The sequence below is a fragment of the Coregonus clupeaformis genome, chromosome 16 (genome assembly GCF_020615455.1).
Source record: "Coregonus clupeaformis isolate EN_2021a chromosome 16, ASM2061545v1, whole genome shotgun sequence".
NCBI classification, from domain to species: Eukaryota; Metazoa; Chordata; class Actinopteri; order Salmoniformes; family Salmonidae; genus Coregonus; species Coregonus clupeaformis.
This window is the reverse complement of record NC_059207.1, coordinates 20,346,601-20,369,100: the sequence shown is the minus strand read 5'-3', so window position 1 is coordinate 20,369,100 and position 22,500 is coordinate 20,346,601. Positions and strand designations below refer to the sequence as shown.

Below are 22,500 nucleotides of genomic sequence, written 5' to 3'. Positions count from 1 at the left end.
TTCCTGACAGATCACTGTTTGTTGTTTTGTTCTTTGTGTTTCAGGTCATTAAACCCCCTCCTCCTGCCCCTGCCCCCCCCCGGCCTCCACCACCCGTGAGTACAACACACACACACACACACAAAGGTGTGTCCGTGCCAGGTCCTCAGATGGAGACTCTAAGAGAATAACAATGAAATCAGTGGAACAAGGCAGCCAGGGCTCACATTTCATGTTTCTCACACAGCATTACAGCATCCAACATTAGAGTATCCAGCGTTACAGCATCCAACATTACAACATTACAGCATTAGAGTATCCAGCGTTACAGCATTACATTTTAGTCATTTAGCAGACGCTCTTATCCAGAGCGACTTACAGTTAGTGAATACATATATTATTTTTTATACTGGCACCCGTGGGAATCGAACCCACAACCCTGGTGTTGCAAACTCCATGCTCTATCAACTGAGCTACATCCCGGCCGGCCATTCCCTCCCCTACCCTGGACGACGCTGGGCCAATTGTGCGCCGCCCATGAGTATCCAGCGTTACAGCATCCAGCGTTACAGCATCCAACATTACAGCATTACAACATTACAGCATCCAGCATTACAGCATTACAGCATCCAACATTACAACATTACAGCATTAGAGTATCCAGCATTACAGCATCCAGCATCCAGCATTACAGCATTAGAGTATCCAGCGTTACAGCATCCAGCATCCAGCATCCAGCATTACAGCATTAGAGTATCCAGCGTTACAGCATCCAGCATCCAGCATTACAGCATTAGAGTATCCAGCGTTACATCATCCAGCATTACAGCATTACAGCATTAGAGTATCCAGCATTACAGCATCCAGCATTACAGCATTAGAGTATCCAGCGTTACAGCATCCAGCATCCAGCATTACATCATTAGAGTATCCAGCGTTACAGCATCCAGCATTACAGCATTAGAGTATCCAGCGTTACAGCATCCAGCGTTACAGCATCCAGCATTACAGCATTAGAGTATCCAGCGTTACAGCATCCAGCATTACAGCATCCAGCATCCAGCATTACAGCATTAGAGTATCCAGCATTACAGCATCCAGCATTACAGCATTAGAGTATCCAGCATTACAGCATCCAGCATTACAGCATTAGAGTATCCAGCATTACAGCATCCAGCATTACAGCATTAGAGTATCCAGCATTACAGCATCCAGCATTACAGCATTAGAGTATCCAGCATTACAGCATCCAGCATTACAGCATTAGAGTATCCAGCGTTACAGCATCCAGCATCCAGCATTACAGCATTAGAGTATCCAGCGTTACAGCATCCAGCGTTACAGCATTACAGCATTAGAGTATCCAGCGTTACAGCATCCAGCATTACAGCATCCAGCATCCAGCATTACAGCATTAGAGTATCCAGCATTACAGCATCCAGCATTACAGCGTTAGAGTATCCAGCATTACAGCATCCAGCATTACAGCATTAGAGTATCCAGCATTACAGCATCCAGCATTACAGCATTAGAGTATCCAGCGTTACAGCATCCAGCATTACAGCATTAGAGTATCCAGCATTACAGCATCCAGCTTTACAGCAATCAGCATGACAGCATGACAGCATCCAGTTTTACAGCATGACAGCATTACAGCATCCATCATTACAGAATTACTGCTTCCATGTGTAAATCTGGATGTATTTGTGTGTGTGCGTGTGTGTGTGCGTGTTCTGTGTGTGTGCGTGTTCTGTGTTTGTGCATACACTCCTGACCTGTTTGTTATCCCTGTAGGAGCCAGAGGAGGATGACCACCTGCCCAAGAAGAAGTGGCCCACTGTGGACGCCTCATACTATGGAGGGAGAGGGGCTGGAGGGATCAAACGCATGGAGGTTTGACTATAAACTACGGTCATTGTTCAGTGTGGTTTGTACTGTGTGGCTCAGTTGATAAAGCATGGTGCTTGCAAAGACAAGAGTCGTGGGTTCGATTCCTTCTGGGGACACTCATATGTAAAATGTAAGCACGCGTGGCTGTAAGTCTCTTTGGATAAAAGCATCTGCTAAATGAAATCTATTTTATGATATATTATACCGGTATATACGCTGACTGTACAAAACATTAAGAACACCATGACATAGACTGACCAGGTGAATCCAGGTGAAAGCTATGATCCCTTATTGATGTCACCTGTTAAATCCACTTTAATCAGTGTAGATGAAGGGGAGGAGACAGGTTAAAGAAGGATTTTTAAGCATTGAGACAATTGAGACATCAATTGTGTATTTGTGTCATTCAGAGGATGAAGGGGCAAGACAAAATATGAAGTGCCTTTGAACGGGGTAAGGTAGTAGGTGCCAGGCATACCGATTTGTGTCAAGAACTGCAAGGCTGCTGGGTTTTTCACGCTCAACAGTTTTCCGTGTGTATCAGGAATGGTCCACCACCCAAAGGACATCCAGACAACTTGACAGAACTGTGGGAAGCGTTGGTGTCAAAATGGGCCAGCATCTCTGTGGAACGGTTTGGACACCTTGTAGAGTCCACGCCCTGACAAATTGAGGCTGTTCTGAGGGCAGAAGGGGGGTGGGGGTACAACTCAATATTAGGAAGGTGTTCCTAATGTTTGTACACTCAGTGTATATTATCTCAAACATCATGGGCTGGTTTTCTCACACAGAGCCTGAATCAAAACTGGATCTGCTGTCATCTGGTACTGAAATGCCACCTAGCAGTGTGCCCAGAACAGACCAGCCAGCCGCCAGGACTTCTTTTGTTAAATATTCCAGATGAGAACAAACTCATACTCCAACGCTATACTGTAGCCTTGCCTGGCCTGCCAGTGACTCCAGGGGGTCTCATACTCCACGCTATACTGAAGCCTTGCCTGGCCTGCCAGTGACTCCAGGGGGTCTCATACTCCACGCTATACTGAAGCCTTGCCTGGCCTGCCAGTGACTCCAGGGGGTCTTCCTGGACTGGGTGTGTAGGCTTTATGTGGTCTCTGACATGATGGCTGCTGCCGTCCCACTTCTCTCTCCTCTCATCCTGCTTTTCTTAAGTCAAAGGATGGATCCAGGATGGAGGTTTGAGTGCTGCTGTCGGCTTGATGTGCTTGTACTCATACAACATTGATGCACATAGATAGATAGATAGATAGATAGATAGATAGATAGATAGATAGATAGATAGATAGATAGATAGATAGATCGATCGATCGATCGATCGATCCCACAAGGTATGACTCCAAACACCCAGAAAAGTCTACTCTCCTTGATGTTATCCTCACAAATAATCCTGATAGGTATCAGTCTTGTGTTTTCTGTAATGACCTTACTAATCACTGTTTTATAGCCTATGTTCGTAATGGCTGCTCAGTGAAACGACCTGTTCTAATTTGTCATAGACACTTGCCCTGGCCTCTGTAAATTGGTATAGAATCAGCTTGATCCTTTCTGTCGAAGATACTTGGACCTTCTTTTTTGATATTTTCAGTGGTTAACAAACACGCCCCCGTAAAGAAAATGAGAATTAAAAACAGGTTCAGCCCCTGGTTCGACCGTGATCTGGCAGTTACTCCACCTCAAGAATTCCATTTGGCAAAAGGCTCGGCACACGCATACTCAGGCTGACTGGCTCTCGTTCAGGCAAATGAGAAATAAGTGCACTCAGGCTATCTGGAAGGCCAAAGTTAGTTACATTAAGGAGCAGTTCTCTCTCTGTGGGTCGATCCCCAAGAAGTTCTGGAAAACGGTTAAAGGCCTGGAGAATAAACCCTCCTCCTCACAGCTGCCCATGTCCCTAAATGTTGATGATGTGGTTGTTACTGACAAGGAGCACATGGCTGAGCTCTTTAAATCACCACTTCATTAAGTCAGGATTCCTATTTGACTCATTCATGCCTCCTTGCCCGTCCAACATTTCCTCATCTCCCAGCCCTTCTGATGCGACTAGCCCCGATGCTCCTCCCTCTTTTTCCCCTTGCCCCGCTACAAAATTTCTCCCTGCAGGCGGTCACTGAGTCTGAGGTGCTAAAGGAGCTCCTTAAACTTGACCCCAAAACAACATCTGGGTCAGATGGTTTAGACCCTTTCTTCTTTAAGGTTGCAGCCCCTACCATCGCCAAGCCGGTCTCTGACCTTTTTAACCTGTCTCTCCTCTCTGGGGAGGTTCCCATTGCTTGGAAGGCAGCCATGGTGCGTCCTTTATTTAAAGGGAGAGGTCAAGCTGATCCTAACTGTTATAAGTGTGTGTATTTCCATGGCGATCATAAGAAGCTCTTCTGTATTGTAGCAGCTACAGCCTGTCGATAATTAAACACTCACCTGTCTTCTGCCGGTGCCGGTGGATTCTACCTGGCAACAGATGTGATTCATTTAATTAAACAGGATGAGCTTCAGAAACAAACTATAGGCAATGATGTGAATCAAAACAGTAACGACAACACATAACCTGGCTATTCTTCAGGGGTTGAAGGAGAAGAGAAAACTCCCACATCGTTCTGATACCTGGTTAGCCAGTTAGTTCACTCCTATGAATTGTGGGTAACAATCACTCTGTATGTTTACTTTTCAGGACGGTGCAATGTCACAGAACGTTAACAACAACATTATGTTGAACCTGAATTGACCCCTGACCCCTGTCTGCTGTGTCCTATCCAGGTACGTTGGGGAGAGAAGGGCTCTACAGAGGAAGGGGCGAGGCTGGAGAAGGCTAAGAATGCTGTAGTGTCTGTTCCTGAGGAGGTGGAAGAGCCCATGATGGCCAGACGACCCCCCAAACCCACCCCCACATACCACCAGCGCCAGGAGTCCAAATGGTATACCCCTATAAAGGTACGTTTATGACGATGTCCCAAATGGCACCCTATTCCCTTAATGATCTTGTTTTGGTCAGAGCCTGATGAGGCCAAGTCAGTTGGATTCCATTAATGATCTTGTTTTGGTCAGAGCCTGATGAGGCCAAGTCAGTTGGATTCCATTAATGATCTTGTTTTGGTCAGAGCCTGATGAGGCCAAGTCAGTTGGATTCCATTAATGATCTTGTTTTGGTCAGAGCCTGATGAGGCCCAGTCAGTTGGAGATGGTTTCACTATTGTTTTCACTCCACAGATTCAAATACAGTAAATTACATTGTAATCGCGAAAGTGTGGATTCCATACAATTGTTAGTGACAGTATCTTTATTTTCCTTAAATACATACAGTGCCTTCAGAAAGTATTCATACCCCTTGACTTTTTCCACATTTTGTTGTGTTACAGCCTGAATTTAAAATGGATTCAATTTAGGTTTTGTGTCACTGGCATACACACAATACTCCATAATGTCAAAGTGGAATTATGTTTTTAGAATTTTTTTAAGTTGAAATGTCTTGAGTCAATAAGAATTCAACCCCTTTGTCATGGCAAACCTAAATACATTTGGGAGTAAAAATGTGCTTAACAAGTCACATAATAAGTTGCATGGACTCACTCTGTGTGCAATAATAGAGTTTAACATGATTTTTTAATGACTACCTCATCTCTGTACCCCACACATACAATTATATGTAAGGTCCCTCAGTTGAGCAGTGAATTTCAAACACAGATTCAACCACTAAGACCAGGGAGGTTTTCCAATGCCTCGCAAAGAAGGGCACCTATTGGTAGATGGGTAAAAAAAAAAAAAGCAGACATTGACTATCCCTTTGAGCATGATGAAGTTATTAATTACACTTTGGATGGTGTATCAATACACCCAGTCACTACAAAGATACAGGTGTCCTTCCTAACTCAGTTGACGGAGAGGAAGGAAACCGCTCAGGGATTTCACCATGAGGCCAATGGTGACTTTAAAACAGTTACAGAGTTTAATGGCTGTGATAAGTGAAAACTGAGGATGGATCCACAACATTGTAGTTACTCCACAATACTAACCTAATTGACAGAGTGAAAAGAAGGAAGCCTGTACAGAATACAAATATTCCAAAACATGCATCCTGTTTGTAATAAGGCACTAAAGTAAAACTGCAGAAAATGTGGCAAGAAATACAAAGCGTTATGTTTGGAGCAAATCCAACACAACATATCACTGAGTACCAGTTTTCATATTTTCAAGCATGGTGGTGGCTGCATCATGTTATGGGTATGCTTGTCATCAACAAGGAATAGGGAGGTTTTTCTGAGTTTTTTGTGGATAAAAAGAAACGGAATAGAGCTAAGCACAGGAATGTTCCTAGAGGAAAAACTGTTTCAGTCTGCTTTCCAACAGACACTAGGACACAAATTCACCTTTCAGAATTGCAATAACCTAAAACACAAGGACAAATATACACTGGAGTTGCTTACCAAGACGACATTGAATGTTGCTGAGTGGCCTAGTTACAGTTTTGACTTAAATCGGCTTGAAAAGCTATGGCAAGACTTGAAAATGGTTGTCTAGCAATGATGAACAACCAATTTGACAGAGCTTGAAGATTTAAAAAAAGAATCATGTGCAAATATTGTACAATCCAGGTGTGAAAAGCTCTTAGAGACCTGCCCAGAAAGACTCTCAGCTGGAATCGCTGCCGAAGGTGATTCTAACATGTATTGGCTCAGGGTGTGAATACTTTTGTAAATTAGATATTTCTGTATTTCATTTTCAATACATTTGCAAACATTTCTAAAAACATGTTTTAACTTTTTATTAAGGGGTATTGTGTGTAGATGGGTGAGAAATGTTTTTTTTTCCATCCATTTGAATTCATGCTGTAACACATCAAAATGTGGAATAAGTTGAGGGGTTTGAATACTTTCTGAAGGCACTGAATCAATGTTCAAGCGCAGCTGTTTCTCTTCCTGTGTTCAGGGTCGACTGGATGCGCTGTGGGCGTTGCTGCGGCCGACAGTACCACCGAGTTTCTCTCATAAGACCGACCACTGCGGACAAGGTAAGAAACACCCACTGAGATTCAACCCAAACCCAAAACCCACAACCACATGAAACCAGCTAGGAGGAACAAAACCAAGGATCGTATCATAGCCGTCAGTAGCAGGGATATCGTGGAGTTTCAGTCCTTTAACCGCTTTAGACACAGATCAAACCTATGCTTGCACTAAACGTCATGCTCAATGACGTCTCCATTGAGTGATTGTCTTCGTCCAGGGTTTAGGTTTAATCTTTTGTCTGTGAAACCGGCCCTAGATGTACGACACAGCCGGGCTAGTTAGAGTCCGTTGGGTTAGTTTGCTAGTGCTGTGGCGGGAGGAAGTTGACTGGAACGTGTTGTTAGCATTGTGTTGTTGTTAACTTGGGCGGCAAGTAGCTTAGTGGTTAAGAGCGTTGTGCCAGTATCCGAAAGGTCGCTGATTCTAATCCCCGAGCCGACTAGGTGAAAAATATGTCGATGTGCCCTTGAGCAAGGCACTTAGCCCTAATTGCTCCTGTAAGTCGCTCTGGATAAGAGCGTCTGCTAAATTACTACTACTACTAATAATAATAATAATAATAATAATAATAATAATAATAATAACTAATGGGGGTAAACAGCACAACAAAGTTTCACAGCAGCATCCGCAGGATGTGTGACAGGCATGGCCCTATACGGCTGTGACTGTACTGAACTACACTCTAACAACAATCATCTCTCTCTGTCTCACCGTCTCGCTCCGTCTCTCCCTCTCTCTCTATATCAATCAGAGAGGGGAAATGTCTTATAGTGCCACGTGTTGTTTAAGTTGAGGCTCCTGTATTTGATAAGTGCATGAACCCTTAAACCGTGTCCCATCCACCGACAGTCTCCTTCCTCTGTGTTTAATACTGAAGATCTCCTGTCATTACCTCAGTCCTGTCCTCTGTGTGTGGCCTTACAGGATCCTTATACTATAAACATTTATAGAGTAACGTTCGATTGTAAACATTCAAGTGGAATAATGCTCTCTTTCCTCATCTCTCTCTCTCTCTCTCTCTCTCTCTCTCTCTCTCTCTCTCTCTCTCTCTCTCTCTCTCTCTCCTTCTGTTTCTATCTCTTTCTCTCTGTGATTATATTATAAGAACATGGTTTTTTCTAGCCAGTAGGTCAGCCAGTCAGCCGCAAGGCAGCCAATAGCAGTAACTGTACAAATTTGCAGAATATAATCCAAAGTTGCTGAGTTTCTCAACCCTGGTGCAGCCTCTCAATACTAGATACATTATATACTTCAAGTCAAGAGATGGTGTTTGGTAAACATATTTTACTGTTTAAGACAAGGTCTTGATGTCACTAAGGTAGATAAATATAAACACGTTGTCTTAGGGTTTACCGGCAGTAGTGTTTGTGTGTGTGTGGTGTGTTTGTGTGTTTGGTGTGGTGTGGTGTGGAGTGTGTGTGTGTGTGTTTATTTTTTCTTTATTTTTACTATTTTCTACATTGTAGAATAATAGTGAAGACATCAAAACTATGAAGTAACACATATGGAATCATGTAGTAACCAAAAAAGTGTTAAACAAATCAAAATATATGTTATATTTGAGATTCTTCAAATAGCCACCCTTTGCCTTGATGACAGCTTTGCACACTCTTGGCATTCTCTCAACCAGCTTCATAAGGTAGTCACCTGAAAGGCATTTCAATTAACAGGTGTGCCTTGTCAAAAGTTAATTTGTGGAATTTCTTTCCTTCTTAATGTGTTTGAGCCAATCAGTTGTGTTATGACAAGGTAGGGGGGGGGTATACAGAAGATAGCCCTATTTGGTAAAAGACCAAGTCCATATTATGGCAAGAACAGCTCAAATAAGCAAAGAGAAATGACAGTTCATCATTACCTTAAGACATGAAGGTCAGTCAATACGGAACATTTCAATAACTTTGAAAGTTTCTTCAAGTGCAGTCGCAAAAACCATCAAGCGCTCTGATGAAACTGGTTCTCATGAGGACCGCCACAGGAATGGAAGACCCAGAGTTATCTCTGCTGCAGAGTTCATTAGAGTTACCAGCCTCAGAAATTGCAGCCCAAATAAATGCTTCACAGAGTTCAAGTAACAGACACATCTCAACATCAACTGTTCATAGGAGACTGTGTTAATCAGGCCTTCATGGTCGAATTGCTGCAAAGAAACCACTACTAAAGGACACCAATAAGAAGAAGAGACTTGCTTGGGCCAAGAAACACGAGCAATGGACATTAGACCGGTGGAAATGTGTCCTTTGGTCTGGAGTCCAAATTGGAGATTTTTGGTTCCAACCGCCGTGTCTTTGTGAGATGCAGAGTAGGTGAACGGATGATCTCCGCATGTGTGGTTCCCACCATGAAGCATGGAGGAGGAGGTGTGATGGTGTGGGGGTGATTTACTGGTGACACTGTCGGTGATATATTTAGAATTCAAGGCACACTTAACCAGCATGGCTACCTCAGCATTCTGCAGCGATACACCATGCCTTCTGGTTTGCGCTTAGTGGGACTATCATTTGTTTTTCAACAGGACAATGATCCAACACACCTCCAGGCTGTGTAAGGGCTATTTTACCAAGAAGGAGAGTGATGGAGTGCTGCATTAGATGACCTGGCCTCCACAATCCCCCGACCTCAACCCAATTGAGATGGTTTGGGATGAGTCGGATGGCAGAGTGAAGGAAAATCAGCCAACAAGTGCTCAGCATATGTGGGAACTCCTTCAAGACTGTTGCAAAAGCATTCCAGGTGAAGCTGGTTGAGAGAATGCCAAGAGTGTGCAATGCTGTCATCAAGGCAAAGGGTGGCTATTTGAAGAATCTCAAATATAAAATATATTTTGATTTGTTTAACACTTTTTGGGTTACTACATGATTCCATATGTGTTATTTCATAGTTTTGATGTCTTCACTATTATTCTACAATGTAGAAAATAGTAAAAATAAAGAAAAATCCTTGAATGAGTAGGTGTGTCCAAACTTTTGACTGGTTCTGTATGTTCTGTAATATCTCCTCCATATGTTCTGTCCTCTTCCTGGTTTTATGACTAAATGGAACAAAGTGGTTGCTAACCAAACCACATCCTGGTGACGAGTTGCCATGAGTAACCAGACAGGCAGAAAGGCAGGCAGGCAGACAGACAGACATGAGAGGACTGCAGCATCTCTCTGTCCCTCCCCTGTGTCCTTTCAGACACCAAACCCCAGCGCTGTCTTTTAATTCCTTGATCAAGTCTGTGGCATGGTGCGACCATGAGGTATCAAAGCCTAAGGAGGGAGTCCCTGGCCAACCGGTGGCAGGCAGGGGAGAGAGGGAGGAGGGCAGGCAGCTGGACTGAAGCAAGGTGGGCCACCATGGAGCACAGAGGAAAGCAAAGAGGGGAGGTAGGGTGGGACAGGAAGCCCCTGGGGTCGTGGCTGATCGGCAGGACTCCTACAGGTGTAAGGAAGCAGGTTGTAACTGACGTCTGTTCACCCCAGGGTATTTCCCTCCCTCCTCCTCTCTCTCTCTCTATCCCTTCTCCCTCCATCCTTCCTTCCCTGAGCCCCGCGAGAGGGGTAGAGGGAGGATAAAGAGAGAGAGGGAGAGGGCCCCAGGTCTGCGTCTGGGGTATAGAAAAGAAAGAAAGAGAGAGTGGGTGGAAGGAGGGGAACTGAGGGAGGGAGAGAGGGAGAGAGAAAGAAAACAGCTAGTTTTTTGGTCTCACATTTAGCGCCCGAGGGCATGCAACACCAAAGGTAGAGCGGGGGTTGGCCACAGCTGTGGTGCGGCTCTCGCCCCGGGGCAGGGGCGCTGAGATCTGATGTGGTTTGACTGTGTTGTCGTGGAGACTGGGGAGACAGGGAGCCACTTCAGAGCCAAGTTAGCAACCCAACATCTGCCGGCAAGTTTTAGCCTTGCTAGGGATCCACGGGGGACAACAGGTAGAGAAAGAGAGAGATGGAGGGAAGGCTGGCCTTGTTGTGCTGGTGGTGGTGGGCTGAATATCCCCACTGGGCACACACTGGTTGAATCAACATTGTTTCCACGTCATTTCAATGAAATTATGTTGAACCAACATGGAATACACACATGCACCGTGACTAGCAGCAGCCCTCAACATGTATAAACAAGGTGTGTTATAAATTATGCATTACTGTACATGAATCGTTCCACAAAGGGTTGGGAGTTAGGGTTAGGGGTTTAGGGTCCCAGAGACAAACAGTAGAGAGTTACTCTGAGGTCCTCCGACGTCGCTGTCGATTTCCATTTGGATTTCAGTTTGTTCTTGTTATTCAGTATTTCACAGGATGTGTTTGTGTGGAAGGGAGCATTACAGGAAGGGAGCACATCGCTCCCCTGCTATGAGCTAGAGATCTGGCCATTGTTCAAGACGCATAATGTCACTTTAGCGTTTCCCCTGAAGACAATAAAGCCTATTAAATCATGGCACTCATACCTTACTAGCTGCAGCGCTACAGACGGACAGCAGGTCTACTTAGGCTTGTAATGAGGTGGATGTCTTTTGAAATGGTGGAAATACAGACCTCAGATAAGACAACATGTTAGATATGTTGGACCTGGGCTCTGTCTCTCTTTCCTCTCTCTCTCTCTCTCGCTCTCTCTCGCTCTCTCTCTCCCTCGCTCTATCTCTCTCCCTCCCTCCCTCCCTCCCTCCCTCCCTCCCTCCCTCCCTCCCTCCCTCCCTCCCTCCCTCCCTCCCTCCCTCCCTCCTCCCTCCCTCCCTCCCTCCCTCCCTCTCTCTCTCCCTCCCTCCCTCCCTCCCTCCCTCCCTCCCTCCCTCCCTCCCTCCCTCTCTCTCTCTCTCTCTCTCTCTCTCTCTCTCTCTCTCTCTCTCTCTCTCTCTCCCTCTCTCTCTCTCCCTCTCTCTCTCCCTCTCCCTCTCTCTCTCTCTCTCTCTCTCTCTCTCTCTCTCTCTCTCTCTCTCTCTCTCTCTCTCTCTCTCTCTCTCTCTCTCTCTCTCTCTCTCTCTCTCTCTCTCTCTCTCTCTCTCTCTCTCTCTCTCTCTCTCTCTCTCTCTCTCTCTCTCTCTCTCTCTCTCTCTCTCTCTCTCTCTCTCTCTCTCTCTCTCTCTCTCTCTCTCCCTCCCTCCCTCCCTCTCTCTCTCTCCTCTCTCTCTCTCCCTCCCTCTCTCTCTCTCTCTCTCTCTCTCTCTCTCTCTCTCTCTCTCTCCTCTCTCTCTCTCTCTCCTCTCTCTCTCTCTCTCTCTCTCTCTCTCTCTCTCTCTCTCTCTCTCTCTCTCTCTCTCTCTCTCTCTCTCTCTCTCTCTCCCTCCCCCCCTCTCTCCCCCCTCCCTCCTGTCTCTATCATCTCGGTGTTTTACTGTCTCCCCTCATCTGCCTGGCTGTGACAGTGTCTTAATTTAACAGCCATCAGTCACGTTGTGAACACTGCTTTGGGACCTGTTTAATTAAGTGACTGAGATCACAGGAACAAGAGGGGATGAGACTGAGGAGGCGGAGGAGGAGGGAGGACAGGGACTCTTCAAGAAAGCATGCCATCAGATGGAGGGAGGGAGGGAGGGAGGAGGGACGAGGAGGAGGAGGGAGGAGGGAGGGAGGGAGGGAGGGAGGAGGGAGGGAGGAGGGAGGAGGGAGGGAGGAGGAGGAGGAGGAGGAGGAGGAGGAGGAGGAGGAGGGAGGGAGGGAGGAGGGAGGGAGGGAGGGAGGAGGGGGAGGGAGGGAGGGAGGGAGGGAGGAGGAGGGAGGGCAATTTGGTATACTGGCTTAGGAACTCCTTTTGCCAAAGTCTTCAGGAAAGAATGCCAATCAGACAGGGAGGGGGAGGGAGGGAGGGAGGGAGGGAGGGAGGGAGGAGGAGGGCAATTTGGTATACTGGCTTAGGAACTCCTTTTGCCAAAGTCTTCAGGAAAGAATGCCAATCAGACAGAGGGAGGGAGGGAGGGAGGGAGGGAGATAGAGGGGAGGGAGGGAGGGAGGAGGGAGGGAGGGAGGAGGGAGGAGGGAGGGAGGAGGGAGGAAGAGGGATGAGACAGAAAGGAGGAGGACAGGGTGGTGCTCTATGTTGGCCCAGGGCAGGCTAAGTGGCTCCGGGGTTATTACCCATGGCATACTGTAGCCTGGCCTGGCTGGGCTTGGCATAGCTTGGTGTTCCCCGAAGTCCCAGTCCCGGACACGACCAGGCGTATGGCCTTGTATCACTCTGTCTGCAGCCCAGACGAGTACCGTGGCTCTCTCTTACCAGACAGGACTGGATCAGGGATGAGAGAGAGCCAACCACAGAGTTGACTGTTTCACTGTTTGTTTGTGTACAGAGATGGCAAGTGAGTCACTATAGCAGACTGGCTGATGGACTGGAGTGTCAGCACAGGGCATTAGACGTCCAACAGGGACATGTTCAGCAGGAATGATGGAGAATGGCAATTTAATTTAATGGATTCCAATTCAATGACATTTTAATGCTACATGTGTTATACAGTATATTCAGATCAGGCCTTTGTTTCCAACTGTAAATATTGCTTTACTATTGGCCTGGACCTTGGCACACCACTGAAATGTCCTGTCACATCAAATGTACTACATTTTTATACCAAACGGCCTACATAAGAGGGGGAACAATCTGGCAGTAGAGATGTGGGTGAAAGGAGATCTGAGAGCATGACATTAACTCATTAACAGGTTAATTGGAATTCAACCAGAGCGTCAGGAACAATGAAGCGTTTTTTAAACGCGACAGAACATTGTTTCGTTTTTACTTTTTCCCTTTACAAAGTAGTGGCAATCTTGTTTTTCTGTAATTCCACAGAACATCCAGGCTTAGAGGTGAACAACAGCACAAATAACCCCGTGTAAATAATCACCCTTACTTTACATACTCTTGACGTTTTCTCTCCTTCCCCCTCACTCTGGGAGAGGGGGGGTGGCGCGGACAATCTCGGGGTGCCACAGCTGACGAGGGGGGAGGGAGGGGACAATAGAGTGGGTGTGTTGCTAGCAAGCGAGCGTGGACCAGCGAGTTGTGCCGGGTGTGACGGGCGGGCGGTCGCTCTCCTCTCACCCCTGCTCCGTCATTAGTGCTATCAGTGGACGGGGTTAACCCTAACGAGCCTAACGAGCAGTAAGTAGCCGTGGTGACAGCGACATTCAGCCACGGCTCCACCACTAGAGAAGTGACAGCCACTTTAAACCCACCACCCCACGCCGCCACCACGGCCCAGATCCGGCTACACAGACTGATGGCCGATCAGCCCGGGCCAGGGCCAGCTCCGGCTCTCTCTCTCTCTCTCTCGCTTAACCAGATTAGTTGCTGCTATATTAAAAATTGGGAAAGTAGGGCAGATGTCTGTTGGTCCGTGCATAAGGCTGGTTGTAAATCCAATAATGGTCCGCTGTGTTAATCTGGTGGGGTTGGGATACCCCTTTACCAGCCCCCCACCCAACCCCCCCACGCAGACACACGCAGGGAGGCATGTGCACACACACACACACACACACACACACACACACAGCAGGCAGGGCCACGGCTGGTAACAGGATTAACAACAGGGGGGGGACTCTGTGTGTATGTTAAAGCTGGCCTGGACAGGATGGCGATGGGGTGGGAGGTAGCCTGTGTGGGTGTTTGGTCTGGTCTGGTCTGGTCCGGTCCATGCCTCTACATGTACAGTGCTTGCTGTTTGGGGTTTTAGGCTGGGTTTCTGTATAGCACTTTGTGACATCTGCTGATGTAAAAAGGGCTTTATAAATAAATGTGATTGTTTGATTGATTGATTGATTGATTGATTGATAGGAGAGAGAGGAAATAAGGAGAGAGAAAGTGATGGACTGAGAGAGAGATGAGAGACAAAGATGTGGCCCATAATTCTTAATTACATTTCTTGAGTCAATCTTTTAATTAATCTTTATTTACATTTACATTTTAGTCATTTAGCAGACGCTCTTATCCAGAAAACCCTTATGATTTTATGAGAATAAATAATATATTTGGTCATAATATTTTACAGGAAATAAACATGTTTAGTTGATTGTGGTTGTATTGTGGAAAAGTCAAACATGGCCAAAATTAAATAGAGCACAATAAGCTGTTTATCAGATGTGGATATCAGCACAGGACCATTTTAATATCTTGGAATGTCTTGTATCTAAGTAATGTCTTGTATCTTCTAAGTCAATTTCAGGATCAAAGCTTTATTTTTCTTCAGCTTTTTTCTAAATCCAATCCATTACAAACATATATTATTTTAATATTCTTATCTATAGAATTATTTTCTTGTGTTTTTCCGAGGGAGTGTTTTCAGAAGATGTCGATGTTGTTGTTGTTGTTGTTGTTGTTTTGCTCAGTCAGGTAGTCCACATGGTTTGGACATCCCTCTCTCTCTGTCTTCTCCCTTCCTTTATTTTCCTGTCCTTTTCTTTCCTCTCCATCTGTCTGTTTGTTTGGTAGTTAATAGGCTGGTACCTGCAGTCTGAAAGGGGGGATATTTGGCGTCTCCGTTAGCTAGTCATCACTCCGTCCCCCTCTCTACTGCCTGATCCGATGTGACCTGATGTACCCGCCACTGCCTTTTGACCTGCAACCCTTCAGACTGGCCGTGACACACACCGTTACACACACACGGAGACACACACACACACACACACACATACACCGAGACACACCCACAACCACACACACACACACACACACACGGAGACACACACACACACACGGTTTCCCCAGCCTTCCTTTCTTCAACACCTATTAAAATCATAGCCCTGGTTGGGCGCCGAGCGCTGGAACGCTGCCTTTAATGAAGTACATTATTGTTAATGTCAGCGTTACGGGAGGAGAGCGCCTCTCTGTCTGTCTGTCTGTCTGTCTGTCGCATGCATCAGGCTGCTCTCTGACAGATATATACAAGAATCACACAGAGACTCAGTCATCTACTCTAATGTATCCCACATCCAAGTCCCCTTGATTTGATATCTTTTTTAAAGATGTAACCCAGTCCGGGTATTTGTGTTATGTGGCGAATATGTTTTTTGGTGAATATTCAATTATGCTATAGTTTTGGGTGAATATTCAATGATGCTATAGTTTTGGGTGAATATTTAAAATGCAATGATGCCAGTGTTTTGTATACATGAAAATAATGGTGTGTTGATGCTCCCTAACATGTTTTGAAGGTTTTCTTGGAATTGCGTTAGTGCTTGTTATGACTAATGAGCACTAGATGTATATTTAATCATGAGAACATATACTGTAGACGAATAAACATATATTACATATCTTCTTCATCATCTTACAACATAAATACAAGGATATTATTATTGTTTCCCTTTACAGATTCATTCACTTTCAATTATGTTCTTGAATCTGAATTCATTCCTTTGAAGATTTTATGTTTCTTGCCTTCGGTGTTGAATTTTCAGCTTTTGATCAATTTCACTTTATTTCTGAATTATCTTATTTTGTTTGTGTCTGCTTCTCTTTGAGCTCAGAATGTAAAACCTGGGGTACGTCTTCTAGTCTATTGCTGACTTACAGATGTAGGATCTTAATTTGATCAGTCTTTTGTTGCTGAATATTTTCCTCCACAACAGGAAATTCTAACTATTAAGTGTATTTGAGTTTTAAAAAGGCTTCTAAAGTTTGTAATTTCTACTTTGAAATTTCAGACTTGATCTGAAATGTATCAACCCCTACAAAAATGTCCATTAATTATAATCCACATAATAATTTGAATTTCTTGTTGTTTCATTTTCTTGCTGTAGCAAACTGTCTCAGATGAAGATCCTACATCTGTATAAGAACATCCTAAACTAATACGGACCCTACTGAGCCTCACTCCTATTATGAATAGAATCCACCTCGTATTGAGCAATGAAGTACCTCTATTCATCAGTTTGGTTGAATTTCGGAGTCACACACACACACACGCATACACACACGCATACACACACACACACACGCATACACACACACACACACACACACACACACACACACACACACACACACACACACACACACACACACACACACACACACACACAAACATCAGCAGTATCAGTAGTATCAGTAGTATCAGTAGTATCAGCAGTATCAGTAGTATCAGCAGTATCAGTAGTATTAGTAGTATCAGCAGTATCAGTAGTATTAGTAGTATCAGCAGTATCAGTAGTATCAGCAGTATCAGCAGTATCAGTAGTATTAGTAGTATCAGTAGTATTAGTAGTATCAGCAGTATCAGCAGTATCAGTAGTATCAGCAGTATCTGCAGTATCTGCAGTATCAGTAGTATCAGCAGTATCAGTAGTATCAGTAGTATCAGCAGTATCAGTAGTATCTGCAGTATCAGTAGTATCAGCAGTATCTGCAGTATCAGTAGTATCAGTAGTATCAGTAGTATCTGCAGTATCAGTAGTATCAGCAGTATCTGCAGTATCAGTAGTATCAGTAGTATCAGTAGTATCAGCAGTATCAGTAGTATCAGCAGTATCAGGAGTATCAGTAGTATCAGTAGTATCAGTAGTAGTATCAGCAGTATCAGTAGTATCAGTAGTATCAGTAGTATCAGCAGTATCAGCAGTATCAGTAGTATCAGCAGTTTCAGCATTATCAGCAGTATCAGTAGTATCAGTAGTATCAGTAGTATCAGCAGTATCAGTAGTATCAGCAGTATCAGTAGTATCAGTAGTATCAGTAGTATCAGTAGTAGTATCAGTAGTATCAGCAGTATCAGCAGTATCAGCAGTATCAGTAGTATCAGCAGTATCAGTAGTATCAGCAGTATCAGTAGTATCAGTAGTATCAGCAGTATCAGTAGTATCAGCAGTATCAGTAGTATCAGCAGTATCAGTAGTATCAGCAGTATCAGCAGTATCAGCGGTATCAGTAGTATCAGCAGTATCAGCAGTATCAGTAGTATCAGTAGTATCAGCAGTATTAGTAGTATCAGCAGTATCAGTAGTATCAGTAGTATCAGTAGTAGTATCAGTAGTATCAGCAGTATCAGCAGTATCAGTAGTATCAGTAGTATCAGTAGTATCAGCAGTATCAGCAGGTATCAGCAGTATCAGTAGTATCAGTAGTATCAGCGGTATCAGTAGTATCAGCAGTATCAGCAGTATCAGTAGTATCAGTAGTATCAGCAGTATTAGTAGTATCAGCAGTATCAGTAGTATCAGTAGTATCAGTAGTAGTATCAGTAGTATCAGCAGTATCAGCAGTATCAGTAGTATCAGCAGTATCAGCAGTATCAGTAGTATCAGTAGTATCAGTAGTATCAGTAGTATCAGCGGTATCAGCAGTATCAGCAGTATCAGCAGTATCAGTAGTATCAGTAGTATCAGCAGTATTAGTAGTATCAGCAGTATCAGTAGTATCAGTAGTATCAGTAGTATCAGTAGTAGTATCAGTAGTATCAGCAGTATCAGCAGTATCAGTAGTATCAGCAGTATCAGTAGTATCAGTAGTATCAGTAGTATCAGCAGTATCAGCAGTATCAGCAGTATCAGCAGTATCAGTAGTATCAGCAGTATCAGCAGTATCAGCAGTATCAGCAGTATCAGTAGTAGTATCAGCAGTATCAGCAGTATCAGTAGTATCAGTAGTATCAGCAGTATCAGTAGTATCAGCAGTATCAGTAGTATCAGCAGTATCAGCAGTATCAGTAGTATCAGTAGTATCAGCATTATCAGTAGTATCAGTAGTATCAGTAGTATCAGTAGTATCAGTAGTATCAGCAGTATCAGTAGTATCAGTAGTATCAGCAGTATCAGTAGTATCAGCAGTATCAGTAGTAGTATCAGCAGTATCAGCAGTATCAGTAGTATCAGTAGTATCAGTAGTATCAGCAGTATCAGTAGTATCAGTAGTAGTATCAGCAGTATCAGCAGTATCAGTAGTATCAGTAGTATCAGTAGTATCAGCAGTATCAGTAGTATCAGTAGTATCAGCAGTATCAGTAGTATCAGTCTCTAGACACACACTCATTATGAGCACACACACACACACACACACACACACACACACACACACACACACACTAGTAGTGATCTGGTGGCGACCCGTCAAACCCGTCACTGACTGACTGCCAAGAGGTCACCCCTCACCCAATTACTGCTCTGCCTCTCGTTAACTCTTTCCTGTCGGCCTGGCAACCACCCGGCCGCAGGCACTTATTCCTTTTTTTAATTAGCTTGATTATGCTAATGAGCATTATCACCCAAATGAACGGCGCTAGACCCTCTTTTATCGTTATAAACTGTAGGCTCAACAACTATTAAAAGCAGTTTTTATTTCTACTTGACACTAATTAATTGTACTCGTTAAAGCATGACTGTTGCTGCTCACTCTTTGGGATCTCAAGCGGGAAGTTAACTCTTTGATTGCAAAGAAGAGAAACGGGCACCTTAACAACACCCCAGAGGGTTGTAACCTCCCCCCATCAGATCTCAGTGTCTTGAGAGTAGGAGTGCTGATCTACGATCAGATTAGGCCTGACTCGCAGTCGGCGTTCCAATTCATCCCAAAGGTGTTCGATGGGGCCAGTTCTTCCACACCGATCTCGACAAACCATTTCTGTATGGACCTCGCTTTGTGCACGGGGGGAATTGTCATGCTGAAACAGGGAAGGGCCTTCCCCAAACTGTTGCCACAAAGTTGGAAGCACAGAATTGTCTAGAATGACATTGTATGATGTAGCGTTAAGATTTCCCATCACTGGAACCTCCTCCACCAAACTTTACACTTGGCACTATGTATTGTGGCAGGTTGCGTTCTCCTGGCATTCACCAAACCCCGATTAGTCCGTCGGACTGCCAGATTGTGAAGCGTGAATGCTCCAGAGTCCAATGGCGGCGAGCTTTATGCCACTCCAGCCGATGCTTGGCATTGCGTGTGGTGATCTTAGGCTTGTGTGTGGCTGCTCGGCCATGGAAACCCATTTCATGAAGCTCCTGACGAATAGTTATTGTGCTGACATTGCTTCCAGAGGCAGTTTGAAAGTCGGTAGTGAGTGTTGCAACCGAGGACAGATGATTTTTACACGCTACGTGCTTCAGCACTCGGCGGTCCCGTTCTGTGAGCTTGTGTGGCCTACCACTTCGCGGCTGAGCCGTTGTTGCTCCTAGACGTTTCCACTTCACAATAACAGCACTTACAGTTGACCGGGGGCAGCTCTAGCAGGGCAGACATTTGACAAACTGAAATATGACGGTGCCACGTTGAAAGTCACTGCGATCTTCAGTACGGGCCATTCTACTGCCAATGTTTGTCTATGGAGATTGCATGGCTGTGGGTGCAATTGTATACATCTGTCAGCAACGGGTGTGGCTGAAATAGCAGAATCCACTTATTTGAAGGGGTGTCCACATACTGCTGTATATATAGTGCATGTGCAGCAGTAGCTATGTTAAGAATCCAGTGTATAAATACATAAATACACACGCACTCCAGTGTATAAATACATATGCTGTGTGTATAAACAGTGTAACTAAAATGTTCCACGGTAGGATAAATATTAGAATGAGCTATGTTGAGAATACAGTATTTAAATACACAGTACAAAACCCCATAACAAAATGGATAGAATTGCAGGATATTTGCTTGGTGTGTATAGACATTATGGACACTATGTGAATAGAAAAGGAGTGTACAGCAGTAGTTAAACAGGATGGTGTGTATAGACATTATGGACACTATGTGAATAGAAAAGGAGTGTACAGCAGTAGTTAAACAGGATGGTGTGTATAGACATTATGGACACTATGTGAATAGAAAAGGAGTGTACAGCAGTAGTTAAACAGGATGGTGTGTATAGACATTATGGACACTATGTGAATAGAAAAGGAGTGTACAGCAGTAGTTAAACAGGATGATGTGTATAGACATTATGGACACTATGTGAATAGAAAAGGAGTGTACAGCAGTAGTTAAACAGGATGGTGTGTATAGACATTATGGACACTATGTGAATAGAAAAGGAGTGTACAGCATTAGTTAAACAGGATGGTGTGTATAGACATTATGGACACTATGTGAATAGAAAAGGAGTGTACAGCATTAGTTAAACAGGATGGTGTGTATAGACATTATGGACACTATGTGAATAGAAAAGGAGTGTACAGCAGTAGTTAAACAGGATGGTGTGTATAGACATTATGGACACTATGTGAATAGAAAAGGAGTGTACAGCATTAGTTAAACAGGATGGTGTGTAAAGACAGTATGGACACTATGTGAATAGACAAGGAGTGTACAGCAGTAGTTAAACAGGATGGTGTGTAAAGACAGTATGGACACTATGTGAATAGAAAAGGAGTGTACAGCAGTAGTTAAACAGGATGGTGTGTATAGACATTATGGACACTATGTGAATAGAAAAGGAGTGTACAGCAGTAGTTAAACAGGATGGTGTGTAAAGACATTATGGACACTATGTGAATAGAAAAGGAGTGTCCAGCAGTAGTTAAACAGGATGGTGTGTAAAGACATTATGGACACTATGTGAATAGAAAAGGAGTGTACAGCAGTAGTTAAACAGGATGGTGTGTATAGACATTATGGACACTATGTGAATAGAAAAGGAGTGTACAGCAGTAGTTAAACAGGATGGTGTGTATAGACATTATGGACACTATGTGAATAGAAAAGGAGTGTACAGCAGTAGTTAAACAGGATGGTGTGTATAGACATTATGGACACTATGTGAATAGAAAAGGAGTGTACAGCAGTAGTTAAACAGGATGGTGTGTATAGACATTATGGACACTATGTGAATAGAAAAGGAGTGTACAGCAGTAGTTAAACAGGATGGTGTGTATAGACATTATGGACACTATGTGAATAGAAAAGGTGTGTCCAGCAGTAGTTAAACAGGATGGTGTGTATAGACATTATGGACACTATGTGAATAGAAAAGGAGTGTACAGCAGTAGTTAAACAGGATGGTGTGTAAAGACATTATGGACACTATGTGAATAGAAAAGGAGTGTACAGCAGTAGTTAAACAGGGTGGTGTGTAAAGACATTATGGACACTATGTGAATAGAAAAGGAGTGTACAGCAGTAGTTCAACAGGATGGTGTGTATAGACATTATGGACACTATGTGAATAGAAAAGGAGTGTACAGCAGTAGTTAAACAGGATGGTGTGTATAGACATTATGGACACTATGTGAATAGAAAAGGAGTGTACAGCAGTAGTTAAACAGGATGGTGTGTATAGACATTATGGACACTATGTGAATAGAAAAGGAGTGTACAGCAGTAGTTAAACAGGATGGTGTGTATAGACATTATGGACACTATGTGAATAGAAAAGGAGTGTACAGCATTAGTTAAACAGGATGGTGTGTATAGACATTATGGACACTATGTGAATAGAAAAGGAGTGTACAGCATTAGTTAAACAGGATGGTGTGTATAGACATTATGGACACTATGTGAATAGAAAAGGAGTGTACAGCAGTAGTTAAACAGGATGGTGTGTATAGACATTATGGACACTATGTGAATAGAAAAGGAGTGTACAGCAGTAGTTAAACAGGATGGTGTGTATAGACATTATGGACACTATGTGAATAGAAAAGGAGTGTACAGCAGTAGTTAAACAGGATGGTGTGTATAGACATTATGGACACTATGTGAATAGAAAAGGAGTGTACAGCAGTAGTTAAACAGGATG

The 22,500-nt window shown here is 44.0% G+C and overlaps 1 protein-coding gene across 2 annotated transcripts in view; it reads left to right on the top strand.

Annotated features, from left to right (window-relative positions):
• LOC121545287 (anthrax toxin receptor 2-like) overlaps window positions 1-22,500 on the top strand; it is a 117,979-nt gene that overhangs the window by 55,237 nt on the left and 40,242 nt on the right. The window contains exons 12-16 of one of the 2 annotated variants that reach the window (XM_045225637.1): window positions 45-95; window positions 1,774-1,872; window positions 4,642-4,815; window positions 6,808-6,889; window positions 15,273-16,781. In XM_045225637.1, coding sequence (XP_045081572.1) covers window positions 45-95; window positions 1,774-1,872; window positions 4,642-4,815; window positions 6,808-6,889; window positions 15,273-15,298 — 432 coding nt within the window. In that variant the 3' untranslated portion in view covers window positions 15,299-16,781. Of the gene's footprint in view, window positions 1-44; window positions 96-1,773; window positions 1,873-4,641; window positions 4,816-6,807; window positions 6,890-15,272; window positions 16,782-22,500 lie in introns of those variants that run through there. The other variant, XM_041855715.2, reaches the window with a different exon arrangement.